The sequence below is a fragment of the Saccopteryx bilineata genome, chromosome 1 (genome assembly GCF_036850765.1).
Source record: "Saccopteryx bilineata isolate mSacBil1 chromosome 1, mSacBil1_pri_phased_curated, whole genome shotgun sequence".
In the NCBI taxonomy this organism is placed as follows: Eukaryota; Metazoa; Chordata; class Mammalia; order Chiroptera; family Emballonuridae; genus Saccopteryx; species Saccopteryx bilineata.
Genome location: NC_089490.1, coordinates 198982320 through 198999334, shown reverse-complemented (window position 1 = coordinate 198999334; position 17015 = coordinate 198982320). Strand labels below are relative to the sequence as shown.

Genomic DNA, 17015 nt, shown 5'->3' with positions numbered 1-17015 from the left:
TACCATTCTAATATAACTAAATAATCATGTTTACACTTTGGTTTAAATTGGTCTCTTTTTGATGAAATAATGTCACCACTAGATTATTTGAATCTTCTGGGATTTTTCTCTTCCTTGGTCTCTATCGCCCCTATCTTTGAATGTATATATTTTCACCACACTTCTGATAAATTTCACTCTTCCTTTATATGACTGTCTCCTTCCTTGCCAATCTTTTTCTACTTTTGGTCTAGTTTTGTTAATTAGCTACAGAATGGAATTGAAATATATTTATACTATTCACTGTTTAAAAAAATTTACCATTTTTTAATTTTAAAATTATATGATGATTGAATGTCAACAAAGCCTAAACCAGGCAGAGATTTTTGTGATACACTAGTTTTCTTTACGATCAGGGCTTAAATAGAGTTTAAATTGCCAGACTGAAACCTTTATACATACGTAAGAAGTTGTGTGGCTTAGTCTGACCAAGCAGTGGCGCAGTGGATAGAGCATTGAACTGGGATGCAGAGGACCCAGGTTCGAGACCCCAAGGTTGCCAGCTTGAGCGCGGGCTCATCTGGTTTGAGCAAAGCTCACCAGCTTGGACCCACGGTCACTGGCTTGAGCAAGGAGTTGTACTCAGTCTGCTGAAGGCCCACGGTCAAGGCACGTATGAGAAAGCAATCAATGAACAACTGAGGTGTCGCCACAAAAAACTGATGATTGATGCTTCTCATCTCTCTCCATTCCCGTCTGTCTGTCCTTATCTATCCCTCCCTCTGACTCTCTCTCTCTATAAAAAATAAAATAAAATAAAATAATAAAAATAAAAAAAAGTTGTGTGACTTCAAGTTTAATCATAAAAAATTAAAACTTTATAACTATTTATTTATTTACTTATTTATTTTGAGAGAGAAAAAGAGAGGGACAGACAGACTGGAAGACAAAGAGATGAGAAGCATCAATTCTTCATTGTGGCATCTTAGATGTTCATTGATTGCTTTCTCATCTGTGCCTTGATCAGGGGGCTACAGAAGAGAGAGTGACCCCTTGCTCAAGCCAGCAACCTTGGGCTTCAAACCAGCGACCTTTAGGCTCAAGCCAGCGACCATGGGGCCATGTCTATGATCCCACACTCAAGCCTGTGATCCCACACTCAAGCTGGTGAGCCTGTGCTCAAGCTGGTGACCTTGGGGTTTTGAACTTGGGTCCTCAGCATCCCAGCCCACCACTCTATCCACTGTGCCACCACCTGGTCAGGTTATAATTTTATCTAACTTAAAACTCAGAAGGATGCCTGACCAGGTGGTGGTGCAGTGGATAGAGCGCTGGACTGGGATTCAGAGGACCCAGGTTCAAGACCTTGAGGTTGCCAGATTGAGCGCGGGCTCATCTGGTTTGAGCAAAAAGCCCACCAGCTTGAACCCAAGGTTGCTGGCTCCAGCAAGGGCTCCAAGTACAGTCTGCTGAAGGCCCGCGGTCAAGGCACATATGAGAAAGCAATTAATGAACAACTAAGGTGTTTCAACACGCAATGAAAAACTAATGATTGATGCTTCTCATCTCTCTCCGTTCCTGTCTGTCTGTTCCTGTCTATCCCTCTCTCTCTCTCTGAAAAAAAAAAAAAAAAAACTCAGGAGAAAAACTAGTGAGAGAGATCCATTAAAAGATAAGTTAGTAAGATTAAAGACAGAATTAACTACATTTGAATTTAAAACCATAAAACACTTTTTACATTATGACAAGAAAAATGTCTTACATAAACTTTTTGAGAACATTTATATGATTGATCAATAGTGCGTGAATACAAGTTGTTTATTATCTGATTTAGATAAAGACAGAATAAAACTTACGTTTCAAAAAGGGCAAAGATAAATAGAACCACGAAAAACAGAACATTGGTAGTCACAACAGCAACGTGATCAATATTTCCCTGGGGAAGCTGAACTTCCTCTGTACTTGCTGCAGTGAAAAATGAGAACAATTACATTACACACACGTGTTATTTTTGTTACCACACAAAGTAAAATTACATGTAGCAAATTCTATGACTAAACATTTAAAATCATCCTTAGGCTTCAAAACAGTTTAAAAGTAACAGATTTTATATAACAGAAATAACTTTTAAGTAAAATAACTTTTCCTCCCAGGAAATACACCTCAATTCTGTTATCTACAGGAGATACTCTATTTGTTGTCTCTATCTCCGAAAGAGAAATGTATTTTACAGAATTCTATAAAATGATCTCATACTAAATACATTTGCTTTATTTTATTTATTGATTTTAGAGAGACAGGAATGGAGAGCTGGGAAGAGAGAGAGAGAGACACTGATTCGTTGTTCCACTTATACTAATTCATTGGTTTGTTCTTGTATGTGCCCTGGTTGGGGATTGAACCTGCAACCTTGATATATGGGACAACACTTTAACCAACTGAATACATATTTTATTTTGAATTTCAATGGTATGCAAAATTAGTATTAGTAAATATCCTTGTTAGTACTATAATTTTGTTTTAAAATTTTCCATTGATTTGAGCGAGAGACAGAAATAGAGAGAAAGAGGAGAAAGTAGGGGGGAGGAAAAGAGAAAAGCATCAACGCATTGTTCCACATAGTTCTATTTAGTTGTGCACTCAATGGTTGCTTCTCATATGTGCCCTGTCCCGGGATCAAACCCATGACCTTGGTGTGCGGGGACAACGTGCCATCCACTGAGCCACCTGGCTAAGGCCTACCATAATGTGTGAAAGTAATAATGTTATTTATATTTTTGCAAAGAAACATATTTTGCAGAGAACCACCAAGTTAGTAACAGGAGGGCAAAGTGAGGGTACTGACTTAACTTGAACTGTGTAGTTAAGCTTCACACCTAATACAAACTATTTCTGATATAATGGAGAAGGGTCAAGTCATACAGATGTACTCAGATGCCTCCACGGTGCTATTTTATAATTTACCCACTTAGAGTAAACCAGGGAGGTAACACAAGGCTGTGTTCATTTCTGCTGTCTTTAAGTGTATGTGGAACGGCAGGGGCGGGGGCGGGGGCAGCGGCAGGGACAGGCTGGCAGGGACAGGCTGGCAGGGACAGGAGCTGGAGCAGGGGCGGGGGCGGGGCAGCAGCAGGGGAAGGGACAGGGGCGGGGCAGGGATGGGCTGGGGCGGCGGCAGGGGCGGGGGGCAGCAGCAATTGTGAACGCCTAACAACTGATATTAATATGCCTTTAAAAAAAAAAAGAATTTAGGTAACTTTCAACTTTGAAGATCTTCCCTCAGTCACCCCTTGTATTGTCCTAAGAAGCAAAATCCAAGTAATACCAAACAGAATCATTAGAACAGTGTGATAATGGTATAGTAATTTTTTGTGTGTGTGTGTATTTTTCTGAAGCTAGAAACCGGGAGAGACAGTCAGACAGACTCCCGCATGCGCCCGACCAGAATCCACCCGGCACGCCCACCAGGGGTTGACGCTCTGCTCAGCAGGGGGCGATGCTCTGCCCCTCCGGGGCGTCGCTCTGCCGCGACCAGAGCCACTCTAGAGCCTGGGGCAGAGGCCAAGGAGCCATCCCCAGTGCCCGGGCCATCTTTGCTCCAAGGGAGCTTCGGCTGCAGGAGGGGAAGAGAGAGACAGAGAGGAAGGAAGGGGGAGGGGTGGAGAAGCAAATGGGCGCTTCTCCTATGTGCCCTGGCCGGGAATCGAACCTGGGACTTCTGCACACCAGGCCGACGCTCTACCACTGAGCCAACCGGCCAGGGCCATAGTAATTTAGTCAAACAGATCAACAGTACCTTCTTCAAAATTAATATTTTTACACTGTCGTCCTAAGTCATCCACGTGATGTTCTCTTAAAAAGAAAAACAAAAATTGTATCCATAAAAGGCTTAGTATAATAGACAAATGGCTTAAACTTATTCTAGTCTTGTTTTTTTTTACATTCTGGTACAGTTTCTTCTACTGGCTTCTGATTAATGAAATTATTAGCAATGAGCTATAACAAATAAAATTTTAAAGATTCAAGTCATGAGTCTTATTAAACTCTATAAAACAAACAAAAGGAAAAAAACCCAAATTCATCTAAAAGCATATATTGCCTACCTACCTTAATCAGTATTTCAAGTTTTACAGTGATTTTAAACATTAGTTTAAATGGTTTTGAACTCATGGTTAAAGCACTTCAAAGAAATGTAAATCAACCAAGTTTTTGTAGTTTTATATCATTTCTTTTAATAGATAAAAGATAGAGACAGTCAAAGTAACTTTTGCATTTAAAGTTGATACTAATCATTAATCATAATATTGCTTTCATGCCATTTCCCTACTTAGAAACCTAGAGTTAGTAAATCAAGACCAGACTGACTCTTCAAAGAACTTATCTATTCTCATGTATCAGATTGTATATTATTTTAGTTACAAGCACCTTCGTTACTAGTCAAAAAATATGAACACAGCTATAGACATCAAATACCAAATAAAGAGTTCATAGGAATAATTATCCTCCAACAATGAGAATGTTATTTCACAATATACAAAGTAGTTTTATCATTTCTATCTAATTACCTTAATATTGAAAGGATCAGAATAATATTTAAAACTCCCAGGAAGGCGCCAAGTAAAACTGGTGCTGTATACATGTTTATCTGAAGCTGTATAGTGTCCCATGTCACGCCCTTTTCTCCAATGAGTGCAAAGCAGGTCTGAAAAACTTATTAAAATAAAATGGACACAAATGAATTATATGGGAGAGACAGACTAAAAACTTATGAGACATTTCCCATAAAATTGGAGGTAACATTATGGAAACATTCATTTACATCATGCATCCCAACAAAGGGAAAAAAAGCGGTTCTGAGTAAGGGGACAAAAAATTGACTCCGACATAAAGCACAGACATGCATACAATACATAAACAATATTCTGTACATCAATGGTATTAAAATTTTATGGGATGGAGTAATGAGGAAAAAAAATGTCTACAAAGCTCCTTATGGGACAATAATGAAAAAAAGGTTGAGAAACACTGATGTACATGAATTCACCAAGGATTATATCTAAAGTAATTTGTAAGTAATTTCATGTTTAAAAAACATTGCCATAAGAAATATAAATTATATAATTTCTTCCATAAATCAATTTTAATGTTTAATCAATTTCATTATAAGACATTATCACATTTTAAGTAAATATTTAAAAATATTATTATGTATATAAGTTATTTGAAATATAGATAGTTAATATTTTAAACCTAGTTTTGCAGCAAAGATCAGACTGGAAGAATACTTACTGGTTCACTCTCCTGACTTAAGAGTCTGTATCTGGCTCCTTCAAAAATTTACATGTAATGTTACAGCGAGAATTAAGTAAGACACTGCCCCTAAGGCACTTAAACAGCGTCTAGTGCATATTCAGTAATTCAGTGCTTGTTAATGTGGTTACCATTGGGAAAGTCATCTAACCCAGTGGTCCCCAACCCCCGGGCTGTGGACCGGTTCCGTGGGCCATTTGGTACTGCTCCACAGAGAGAGAATAAATAACTTACATTATTTCCGTTTTATTTATATTTAAGTCTGAACGATGTTTTATTTTTTTTAAATGACCAGATTCTCTCTGTTACATCCGTCTAAGACTCACTCTTGACGCTTGTCTCAGTCACGTGATACATTTATCCGTCCCACCTTAAAGGCCGGTCCGTGAAAATATTTTCTAACATTAAACCGGTCCGTGGCCCAAAAAAGGTTGGGGACCACTGATCTAACCTGTTCAGGCCTACATTTAGTCATCTATAATACAAAATGTTTAAATGAGATAATCTTTAACACACTTTTTAGGCGGTCTAAATATTTACTGAGCACCCAACTGTACACCAGGTACTACGACAGATACTGAGGGTAGAGTAGGAAATTAAAAAGACCCAGACTATGTGCTGATGTATTTTATATTATGGCCATAGATCCACTTATTCTCCATTTTACTTCAGATACTAAAATGAAATATCTATATTAGATGTTGGAGAATGATGACTTAAATTCTAATCTGTCGAACGTTCTCCTGGTTAAACAGAAAGGTGCTGTGGCACCTGGGATGAAGGTGGCGTGCTGATGAAGTCAACTGAGTTGGACTCCCACTGATGACATTCATAGCTTCAATTTTCAATGCATGAACCAATTATATGGTTCCAAAGTTACTCTCGGAATAAAACTTACCGATTTCTCAATTCAGCAAAAACTTAACTGGCTCTGGTAAAGTGTTAAATTTTGTTTCTATTTTGTTCAGCTCAGCTAAAGGATGGGAGCTTTGGAAAAGGAGAGAACACTAAGTCTTTTTACATTTTTTTTTCTTAAGTTGGAAACGGGGAGGCAGTCAGACAGACTCCCGCAGGCGCCCAACCGGGATCCACCCGGCACGCCCACCAGGGGGCGATGCTCTGCCCATCTGGGGCGTCGCTCTGCCACAATCAGAGCCATTCTAGCGCCTGAGGCAGAAGCCACAGAGCCATCCTCAGCGCCCGGGCAAACTCTGCTCCAATGGAGCCTCGGCTTCAGGAGGGGAAAAGAGAGACAGAGAAGAAGGAGAGGGGGAGGGGTGGAGAAGCAGACGGGCGTCTCGCCTGTGTGCCCTGGCCGGGAATCGAACCCGGGACTCCCACACTCCAGGCCGACGCTCTACTACTGAACCAACCGGCCAGGGCCAACACTAAGTCTTTTTAAAATTCTTTCATTGTCTTCAACCTTAGAAAACTCTTAAAGACATGGGCAAAGGGAAAAAGGATAAAAAAATCTCCTGTAACTTTCTTTGAATCCTTCCATCAAAAAAAAAATATAGAAAAGCAAACTCTTGCCTGTAGATATAGGTCAAGTGGAATGACTGTTTCACAGAACATATATTTTGGATTCAGACAGAGCTGAGGTATGACCCTGAGCTTTTCCGTTTATTACCTGGCTGACCTGGGATAATTTACTTAGATTCTCTATGCTTTGGAGCCCTAATCTGTAAAAAGGGACGAACAGCACTTCACTTAGAGGACAGGAGTTAACTTAGATATGGAAGAGCCTAGCCTCACTGCTGGACCCGAAGAGGCTAGTTTCCCGCCCTTCCCCTCCAGTTACAAGGCTTTATACTTGGATTTCACTTAACACTGAACCAAAAACTCAAGTAATGACAAGTGAAAAACACCTACCTGGACCCAGAATAAAACCTAATGCTTGACATGCACTTGTGTTTGCCATGGAATTTGTTCTCTCCTGAAGGGAAGTCGCACCTGCAATGTATGATCTAATAACTGCTACATTTCCTAAGAGGAGACACAATAAAATATCCTTCAGTTTATAAAATTCACCTTAATTTGGCTTTAAATGGAGGAAATATTAATCTATAGTATTGTCACTGCTTCCTCTTTATGATCAAGCACAGCATGTTTATTGAGCAAATGCATTAATAGGAAATATACTTTTAGTAGTAGGAAAACACAGTTTAACATTTGCATGAATGAAAAACTGGCATTATAGGAATGTTGAACTATACTTTTCATTATTAAATACTGAGAAAACGCTGAGTGAATGGCATACTACTGATTGCTACCACTATTTTTAAAATAAATACATCACAAACTGCATGCTTACACCTGTAATATAAGAAACAGAAAAAAAAAAGAAATTCTCTAACAACTTAACTCAAAAAATTTTATTGAGCACTTATTATGTGCAGGAGACTTTGCTAGGGACCAAGGAATATTTTTAAGTCAAATTGTCTCAGCCCTGGCTGATTGGCTCAGTGGTAGAGTGTTGGCCTGGTACACAGAAGTCCCGGGTTTGATTCCCAGCCAGGGCACACAGGAGAAGCAACCATCTGCTTCTCCACCCCTCCCCCTCTCCTTCCTCTCTGTCTCTCTCTTCCCCTCCTGCAGCCGAGGCTCCAGTGGAGCAAAGTTGGCCTGGGCGTTGAAGATGCCTCCATGGCCTCTGCCTCAGGCGCTAGAATGGCTCTGGTCGCAACAGAGCAATGCCCCAGATGGGCAGAGCATCGCCCCCTGGTGGGCATGCCAGGTGGATCCCAGTCGGGCGCATGAGGGAGTCTGTCAGACTGCCTCCCCGTTTCCAACTTCAGAAAAATACAAAAAAAAAAAAATTCAAATTGTCTCTAACTACAAAAAGTTTACTGTTACTAACGGGTAATACAAGATAAAAACAGTGCAAAACAGCATATAAGCAAGGGGCAGGCAGCATAGCCTAAGACAGTTCGTGTCAGATACGAAACTAAATCTTGAAGGGTGAAGAATGACGGGAACAGATCATAGGTAATGTGAACATCATGAATGGCGGCAAGATGATATAAAGATACCCATTTGCAGTAACAGATCTCTATGTTGAACTGTGGGGTGTGAGATTGAGAAGGGGTGACGCCAGGTGAGCCTGGACCATAAATGTCAGGATGAATGTGAGTCTGCCACAACCGAATATACGCATGCACATTACCTGCTCCAAATCCCACCAATCCACGAGCAACCAACATGTAGTATTTATTGTGAGAAGCAGGGACGTGCACATACGCATAGAGGCAGTTGGCTGTCACTGAAATGAAGATGGAGACAGTGAGAGGTTCTTTTCTTGGTCTATAATTAGACCACCAACCAAATATAGGTGAAGCTACCATTTGGCCAAGACTAAACGCAGCAATAACCCAGCCCAAAAAACTGGTATCAGCTGTCTGATCAATCTGCAGAAAAAAAGGAGAATGCTTTAAGGATTATTATCCAAGAAAAGTCAAGTTTAAAACATAAATACAATTTTTTTTACTATGTAACATTTCCTAATTTAAAAAATAAAGAATTCTCTAACATAAGTTTTGTAGCACATTACAATTAAATATGCTAACAATTCACTATACACAAAGAAAAATGCTGGGGAAGATTTATCTTTTGGAATGACTATGCAAATGTTTGGGTCATAAAAGTCTTGTTAAAAAGATAATCAGATTAACATTATAAAAAAATATGCCACTCTTTAACTCTTTCTTATAAAGTAAATACAACTATTTATTTCATTGATTTTAGAGAGAGGAAGGAAGAGAGGGAGAGAAGGAACATCAATCTGTTCCTGTTGGTGCCCTTACTGGGAATCAAACCGACAACTTCTGGGCTTCGGCATGATGCTCTGACTAACTGAGCTATCCAGCCAGGGCAAATATTTCCAATAACTTTTGGTATGGAAACAATTTTTAGTGTCATGGGTAGTCAGTTCATGTAATGCAATTTTAAATTAATCTTTTTTTTTTTTTTTTTGTATTTTTCTGAAGCTGGAAATGGGGAGAGACAGTCAGACAGACTCCCGCATGCGCCCGACTGGGATCCACCAGGCACGCCCACCAGGGGCGATGCTCTGCCCACCAGGGGGCGATGCTCTGCCCCTCCGGGGCGTCGCTCTGCTGCGACCAGAGCCACTCTAGCGCCTGGGGCAGAGGCCAAGGAGCCATCCCCAGCGCCCGGGCCATCTTTGCTCCAATGGAGCCTTGGCTGCGGGAGGGGAAGAGAGAGACAGAGAGGAAGGAGGGGGGGTGGAGAAGCAAATGGGCGCTTCTCCTGTGTGCCCTAGCCGGGAATCGAACTCGGGACTTCCGCACGCCAGGCCGATGCTCTACCACTGAGCCAACCGGCCAGGACCAAATTAATTTTCAAAACAGATATGCAGCCCTGGCCGGTTGGCTCAGTGGTGGAGCGTCGGCCTGGCGTGCGGAAGTCCCGGGTTCGATTCCCAGCCAGGGCACACAGGAGAGGTGCCCATCTGCTTCTCCACCCCTCCCCCTCTCCTTCTTCTCTGTCTCTCTCTTCCCCTCCCGCAGCCAAGGCTCCATTGGAGCAAAGATGGCCCGGGCGCTGGGGATGGCTCCTTGGCCTCTGCCCCAGGCGCTAGAATGGCTCTGGTCGCGACAGAGCGACGCCCGGGATGGGCAGAGCATTGCCCCCTGGTGGGCGTGCTGGGTGGATCCTGGTTGGGCGCATGCGGGAGTCTGTCTGACTGCCTCCCCGTTTCCAGCTTCAGAAAAATACAAAATAATAATAATAATAAAATTAAAAACCAGATATGCAAATGTAGCAGTAAATCTAGTTATTTATTTTTTTAATTAGGGATGGGGCATTGATAGGAAGCCCAAGTGGCTAATAAGCAGGGGACCGTGCATGTGCCCTTGCCTGGGACGGACCTATTTTCCTGGCACAGCACTGTTACCTGAGGAGTATTCTGGTTTGCACAGTAAAGCCTATGATCACCTTACTTACAAGCCTCTAGTGAGGAATCGTTACTGTGAGTTGCTCTAGTAAAGATTGAGTCATAGAATATCAAAGAGGCTCTAGAAAACTCTTAACTACACACAAGTTAATATATACTACTAAAGTGCCCTGGCTGGATAGCTCAGAGCATCATCCCGAAGCACAGAGGTTGCTGGGTCGATCCTCGGTCAGGGCACATACAGGAACAGATTAATGTTCCTATCTCTCCCTCTCCCTTCCACTCTAAAATCAATAAAATAAATACTTAAGAAAATACTACTAAAGCTACTTAAGAGAAGAATAGGCCCAGCCTAGTGATTCAGTTGGTTCGAGTACCCTCTTGACAAGCCAAGGTTATGAGTTCAGTGCGGGTCAGGTTACATCCAGGAATCAACCAAGGAATGCACAAATAAATGGAAGAATGTTTCTCTCTCCCTCCCTTCCTCTTTCTGCAAAAAACCCAAAACAATATATATATATTTTAAAAGAAGAATAGATTTTGAAGTGTACAAACCTTTTGGAGATATGGCCATATTGACATTATCACAATAGAAAATCCTGTAAAGAGACAAACTCTGTTATTTATAGTTATAATACTTTCATCATTATTTATAGATAAAATTATTTGAACTATAGCATGGATTTTAAAATATAATTCTGAATTTACAAATTTATGCCCAAAAATGTCAACTTTATCAAATAATATGATTTTATGCATGAAAAGAACATATAATTATAGTCCCTAGCTATAATTAATATACTAAAAGCTAAATACCTATTTTACCTTACTCATAAACTTTTACGAGAAATGGAAGTCACTGAAAGTTTTGTTAAGTTTTTATGGCAGAAATGATTGGAGGAAAGGCCACTTTGTTATAGAGGAAGTGTTAGACTTCTAATCAGTGTTGTTTGGGAAAGCTGATTAACTGAAAGAGCAGGAAGAAATAAAATGATTATCCAAGGGGGGCAGTAGTTATAAAGAACCAGGATGGTCATCCTTACAAGAAATCCATAATTTCTTTTAGGCTTTATTAATTGAGAACTGTAATAATAAAGTCCAGTACTATCTGTCAATTTTAAATGCTAGGCACATCCAATCAAAATTCTGGAAAGGTTATTTTTTTTAAAAAAGCTTTATTAAGATATAACTCATATACCATACACTTTACAAATTTGAAGTATACAATTCAGTGGTTTTAAGTATAATCAGAAATATATGAAACCACCTCCAAAGTCAATTTTGGAATACTTTAGTGACCTCAAAACGAAACCCTGGACCCTTTAGCCATATCTCTGCCATCCTCCAGAATAGTCCAGTTCATAGAAACTGAAAGTAGAATGGTGGTCCCCAGGGTTTGGGACGGGGAAATGAGTTGTTGTTTAATGGGGAAAAAGTTTCAGTTCTGCAAGATGAAAAAACCCGATATTGATTACACAACCATGTAGATACACTTAACACCTCTGATTTTAGAAATGGTAAGACGGTAGGTAAATTTTAAATTATATGGTTTTTACTACAATAAAAATAATTTTTAGCCTAACCAGGCGGTGGCACAGTGGATAGAGCATTGAACTGGGATGTGGAGGACCCAGGTTCGAGACCCCGAGGAGGCCAGCTTGAGCACAGGCTCATCTGGTTTAAGCAAAGCTCACCAGCTTGAGCTCAAGGTCGCTGGTTCAAGCAAGGGGTCACTCCATCTGCTGTACCCCCACATTCAAGGCACATATGAGAAATCAATCAATGAACAACTAAGGAGCCACAAAGAAGAACTAATGTTTTCTCATCTCTCTCTCTTCCTGTCTGTCCCTATTTGTCCCTCTCTCCGACTCTCTCTCTGTCTCTGCCTAAAAAAAATAATAATAAATAAATCAAATATAAAAATAATTTTTAAAAATTAAATATTAAAATAGATTTTATATAAATTTATTTTTTTTTTGTATTTTTCTGAAGCTGGAAACGGGGAGAGACAGTCAGACAGACTCTCGCATGCGCCCGACCGGGATCCACCCGGCAAGCCCACCAGGGGCGACGCTCTGCCCACCAGGGGGCGATGCTCTGCCCCTCCGGGGCGTCGCTCTGCCGCGACCAGAGCCACTCTAGCGCCTGGGGCAGAGGCCAAGGAGCCATCCCCAGCGCCCGGGCCATCTTTGCTCCAATGGAGCCTTGGCTGCGGGAGGGGAAGAGAGAGACAGAGAGGAAGGAGGGGGGCGGGGTGGAGAAGCAAATGGGCGCCTCTCCTATGTGCCCTGGCCGGTAATCGAACCCGGGTCCCCCGCATGCCAGGCCGACGCTCTACCGCTGAGCCAACCGGCCAGGGCTAGATTTTATATAAATTTTTAAAATTAGGTAATTTCTAATACTTACCTACACTGCTGAGAAACATAGTAAGATACAGAATTCTAATAGACCTCCATCGGCTCTTGTAATGTTCCTCAGTTTCTATAATGTCCCATTCTCTAGGTGTAAAGAAGAAAGAAGTAGTATAAAGTTATCTCATTATATGCAAATCTTTCTTTGGAAAACTTTTATTTTCTCTTTCCTAAAGTCATGAAAGTGATACAATAAAGCTTTAATTTACTAATATTGCTTACTGCTATACTAATTTATCTATGAAAAAGCATTATTTCTTTGAATTCTGTGGGCTGTATTTATGAATCATTATACAAATTAATTATCCAAAAGTGTTGAGCCTGACTGGTGGTGACACAATGGCCAGAGCATTGACTTGGGACTCAGAGGTCCCAGGTTCAAAACCTTGAGGTCGCCTGACCAGGCGGTGGCGCAGTGAATAGAGCGTCAGACTGGGATGCGAAAGACCCAAGTTCGAGACCCCGAGGTTGCCAGCTTGAGCGCGGGCTCATCTGCTTTGAGCAAAGGTCACCAGTTTGGACCTAAGGTCACTGGCTCGAGCAAGGGGTCACTCGGTCTGCTGAAGGCCCACGGTCAAGGCACATATGAGGAAGCAATCAAGGAGCTAAGGTGTCGCAATGAAAAACTGATGATTGATGCTTCTCATCTCTCTCCATTCCCGTCTGTCTGTCCCTGTCTATCCCTCTCTCTGACTCTCTATTTCTGAAAAAAAAAAAAAAAGAAAAGAAAACCCTGAGGTTATCAGCTTGAGTGCATGCTCGCAGGCTTGAGTGTGAGATCACCGACATGACCCCATGGTCCCCAGCTTGAGCACAAAGGTTGCTGGCATGAGCTCCCAGTCAAGCCATGTATGAGAAGCAATCAGTGAACAACTAAACTGAAGCAACTATGAGTTGATGCTTCTCATCTCTCTCCCTTCCTGTCTGTCCCTCTCTCTCTTGCTAAAAAATAAATAAATAAAAAGTGTTGAAATTTGTTAAACTGACAAAATGAATTAAAAGTTTATCAAAATAAATCAAACTAGGTACAATTAGATCTCCCACAGGTGGGATATACAACTACATACTAAGTAATGAAAGATAATTACTGTCATCATTAAGACATGTTCTACTTGATGACAGCAAATTAAGTTTGCAGCAGATAGCTATTCTGGCTCAGTAATTTCAGCAAAATTAATGAGGAAGTGACACCAGGAAAGTTTGATGTAACCTCAGATATTCCTAGCCCTAAACTTCCTGGAATACTTCCCTTTGCACTAACCCAGGTTCTATTAGTGGACCAAAGCGAGACCAAGGCCCCTCAAGACTAAGTATATCTTTCATACAGGCCTGTGACCTGGACTAAGGGACAAGCATGTATATTAGCCAGACATCCTCCCTCTGTCAGGTGGAATACATGAGTGTGTGTACTCATTACATTTTCACATATGCATAAAGAGTTAACAAATTTACCTCAAGAATTCTGTTTTCGAGCCCTGGCCGGTTGGCTCAGCGGTAGAGCGTCGGCCTAGCGTGTGGAGGACCCGGGTTCGATTCCCGGCCAGGGCACACAGGAGAAGCGCCCATTTGCTTCTCCACCCCTCCGCCGCGCTTTCCTCTCTGTCTCTCTCTTCCCCTCCCGCAGCCAAGGCTCCACTGGAGCAAAGATGGCCCGAGCGCTGGGGATGGCTCTGTGGCCTCTGCCTCAGGCACTAGAGTGGCTCTGGTCGCAACATGGCGACACCCAGGATGGGCAGAGCATCGCCCCCTGGTGGGCAGAGCATCGCCCCATGGTGGGCGTGCCGGGTGGATCCCGGTCGGGCGCGGTCGGGCGCATGCGGGAGTCTGTCTGACTGTCTCTCCCTGTTTCCAGCTTCAGAAAAATGAAAAAAAAAAAAAAAGAATTCTGTTTTCAAATAATTAAGTCAAGCAAAACAGACAAAATACCTTCTTACATTCCAAGATTATTTTCTAAAATAGACTTTAGACTCAAATTAGTCTTCAAAAAAGAAACTTTTTTCAAATGTGATGTGACTCGGAATGGTAGAGAAGGAAGAGCAATAACATTTATTAGATCTACGATGTGCCAGGTATATTAAATCAGTTCCTGATACATATACATATGAAGTTCTTAACACCATATATGCCATTACATAAAAGAGATCTTTGGGCCTTAGTCAAATTTCCATGTCCTAACTACACACAATTCTACTGAGCTCATGTATGGCTTTCAAACCAGCACCAAAGTAGAAGTCTTAAAGCTGAGAGAAGTTGCTGACACAAACAAAAACTGGCTGTCAACAGGTAACAAAAATATGACGAGGGATAGTCAGCCAGGAACAGAATAGGCAAAAAATAAAATAAAAAGCAGCTTCGAGCCTGACCAGGCAGTGGCGCAGTGGATGGAGCGTTGGACTGGGATGCGGAGGACCCAGGTTCAAGACCCTGAGGTTGCCAGCTTGAGCGTGGGTTCACCTGGTTTGAGCAAAGGCTCACCAGCTTGGACCCAAGTTCGCTGGCTCAAGCAAGGGGTTACTTGGTCTGCTGAAGGCCCACGGTCAGGGCACATGTGAGAAAGCAAGCAATGAACAACTAAGGTGTCACGACGAAAGACTGATGATTGATGCTTCTCATCTCTCTCCATTCCTGTCTGTCTGCCCCTGTCTGTCCCTCTCTCTGACTCTCTCTCTGTCCCTGTAAAAAAAAAAAAAAGCAGCTTCGATAAGCCAAGAACATCACTGTGATCTCAAGACAAAATTGCATTACAGGTGTTATTTAATAAGAGACCAGAGAAATACATTTTCTAAGAGTTTCAATCAGAATAGTTAAAATAACATTTGTTGCTTAAGAAGGACAAATGTGCAAAAATTAACATAGACAGCTGGAATTTAACTGTGTCTTAATTTTCTTGATATACTTATTATATTTCAAAACAGTGTTACTTAACTCCGTTTTCCTAAAGGCAAAAGGACATGCTTAATTGCACAGTAAGAGACAAACTAGGCCCTGGCCAGTTGGCTCAGTGGTAGAGGGTCGGCCTGGCGTGCAGGAGTCCCGGGTTCGATTCGAGGCCAAGGCACACAGGAGAAGTGCGCATCTGCTTCTCCACCCCTCCCCCTCTCCTTCCTTTCTATCTCTCTCTTCTCCTCCTGCAGCCAAGGCTCCATTGGGGCAAAGTTGGCCCGGGTGCTGAGGATGGCTCCATGGCCTCTGCCTCAGGTACTAGAATGGCTCTGGTCGCAACAGAGCGACATCCCAGATGGGCAGAGCATCGCCCCCTAGTGGGCGTGCCAGCTGGATCCTGGTGGGGCGCATGTGGCAGTCTACCTGACTGCCTCCCCATTTCCAACTTCAGAAATATACAAATAATAATAATAATAAATAAATATAATAAAAAAAGAGACGAACTAAATATTGAATAGCTGCTGTCCATAAAGTAGGAGCGAAATAACCAGAATTATAAAGGCCAAAATACCCTTCATCTCTTGAACGCTAAAAAAAAAAAAGAAAAAAAAAGAAAACTAGTCTTTATTTATATATTTAGCGTAGAACAAAGGTGAACCAATCTCAGCAAGGCTTACTTTCTCACAAAGAATCAGGCAATTAGGTCAACACTAACAGCGATATATTCAAGTAATAAAACCATCCTTTCGGAATTTTTTTGTGAAATGGGTGAAGGGCTCAGTTCTGTAAAAGGCCAAACGCAGAGTGGGGTGGCGGCTGCACCTGCGCAGGGAACGTCCCAGAGGCGGTCTGTTTCCTCGACACCTTCCCCGGGACCAGCGTACGGACCGACTCCGCCCTTTCTCGGTGCTGGGGGGCCAACTTCCGGCCTCGCGCTAGCCGGCGCCTCTTCTCGGCCCCGCATGGCTGACGCATAGCGCAGGGAGGTTACGGTGCCCTCCCCCTACATCCGCTCACCTGCTTCCGGGAGTGCTTTCGCCTAAGAACGGTTCTCGTTCAGACTCGACCCCCAGGTCCGCCATGGTTACAGAGCCCGTGAGGAGGTATGAGGCGAACTCTCGCGACACCTTCTGCTTCCTCACCTGCCGCACCACCCGAGCTGTCAAAACAATCCAGCAAGTGCGCGCGCGCCCTGCGGCCAAAAGTGGGCGGAGCGGCACCGGTTGGAGAGGGCTCGGGGCGGGGCGTGAGGGCTCGGGGCGGGGCCCTGCGTCCTCGGCCTCCTCCTTGGGTCCGCGCCTCCGGGGCTCGCGGGCGGTGCGGAGGAGTGCTGGGGCGGCTCGGGGGCGTGTCCCAACGGCCACCCCGCCCCAGGTTCCTGTGTTTCGCGGGGCTCCTGCGCGAAACCCCGCGCTCTTGCGTTCCGGGAGAGGCTGCTGTCGCTGCGGTTGGAGCTCGGAAGGGAGGCGGGTTCCAGGAGACTTGGCCGGCTGGACACCAGGCACCGCCGGCAGCCC

At 42.9% G+C, this 17015-nt stretch overlaps 2 protein-coding genes across 7 annotated transcripts in view; one reads left to right on the top strand and one right to left on the bottom strand.

Moving 5' to 3' along the window:
- Positions 1-16648, bottom strand: part of MFSD8 (major facilitator superfamily domain containing 8) — a 26065-nt gene extending 9417 nt beyond the window's left edge. The window contains exons 1-8 of one of the 6 annotated variants that reach the window (XM_066233405.1): positions 16516-16648; positions 12611-12702; positions 10760-10803; positions 8456-8696; positions 7162-7275; positions 4545-4689; positions 3776-3831; positions 1836-1944 (exon numbers count right to left, since the gene is read on the bottom strand). In XM_066233405.1, coding sequence (XP_066089502.1) covers positions 1836-1944; positions 3776-3831; positions 4545-4689; positions 7162-7275; positions 8456-8696; positions 10760-10803; positions 12611-12702; positions 16516-16580 — 866 coding nt within the window. In that variant the 5' untranslated portion in view covers positions 16581-16648. Of the gene's footprint in view, positions 1-1835; positions 1945-3775; positions 3832-4544; positions 4690-7161; positions 7276-8455; positions 8697-10759; positions 10804-12610; positions 12703-16320; positions 16492-16515 lie in introns of those variants that run through there. The other 5 variants (XM_066233425.1, XM_066233415.1, XM_066233435.1 and 2 more) reach the window with 5 other exon arrangements.
- ABHD18 (abhydrolase domain containing 18) overlaps positions 16604-17015 on the top strand; it is a 46168-nt gene continuing 45756 nt past the window's right edge. The window contains exon 1 of the mRNA XM_066233366.1: positions 16604-17015. Within this exon, the coding sequence (XP_066089463.1) occupies positions 16604-17015 (412 nt within the window).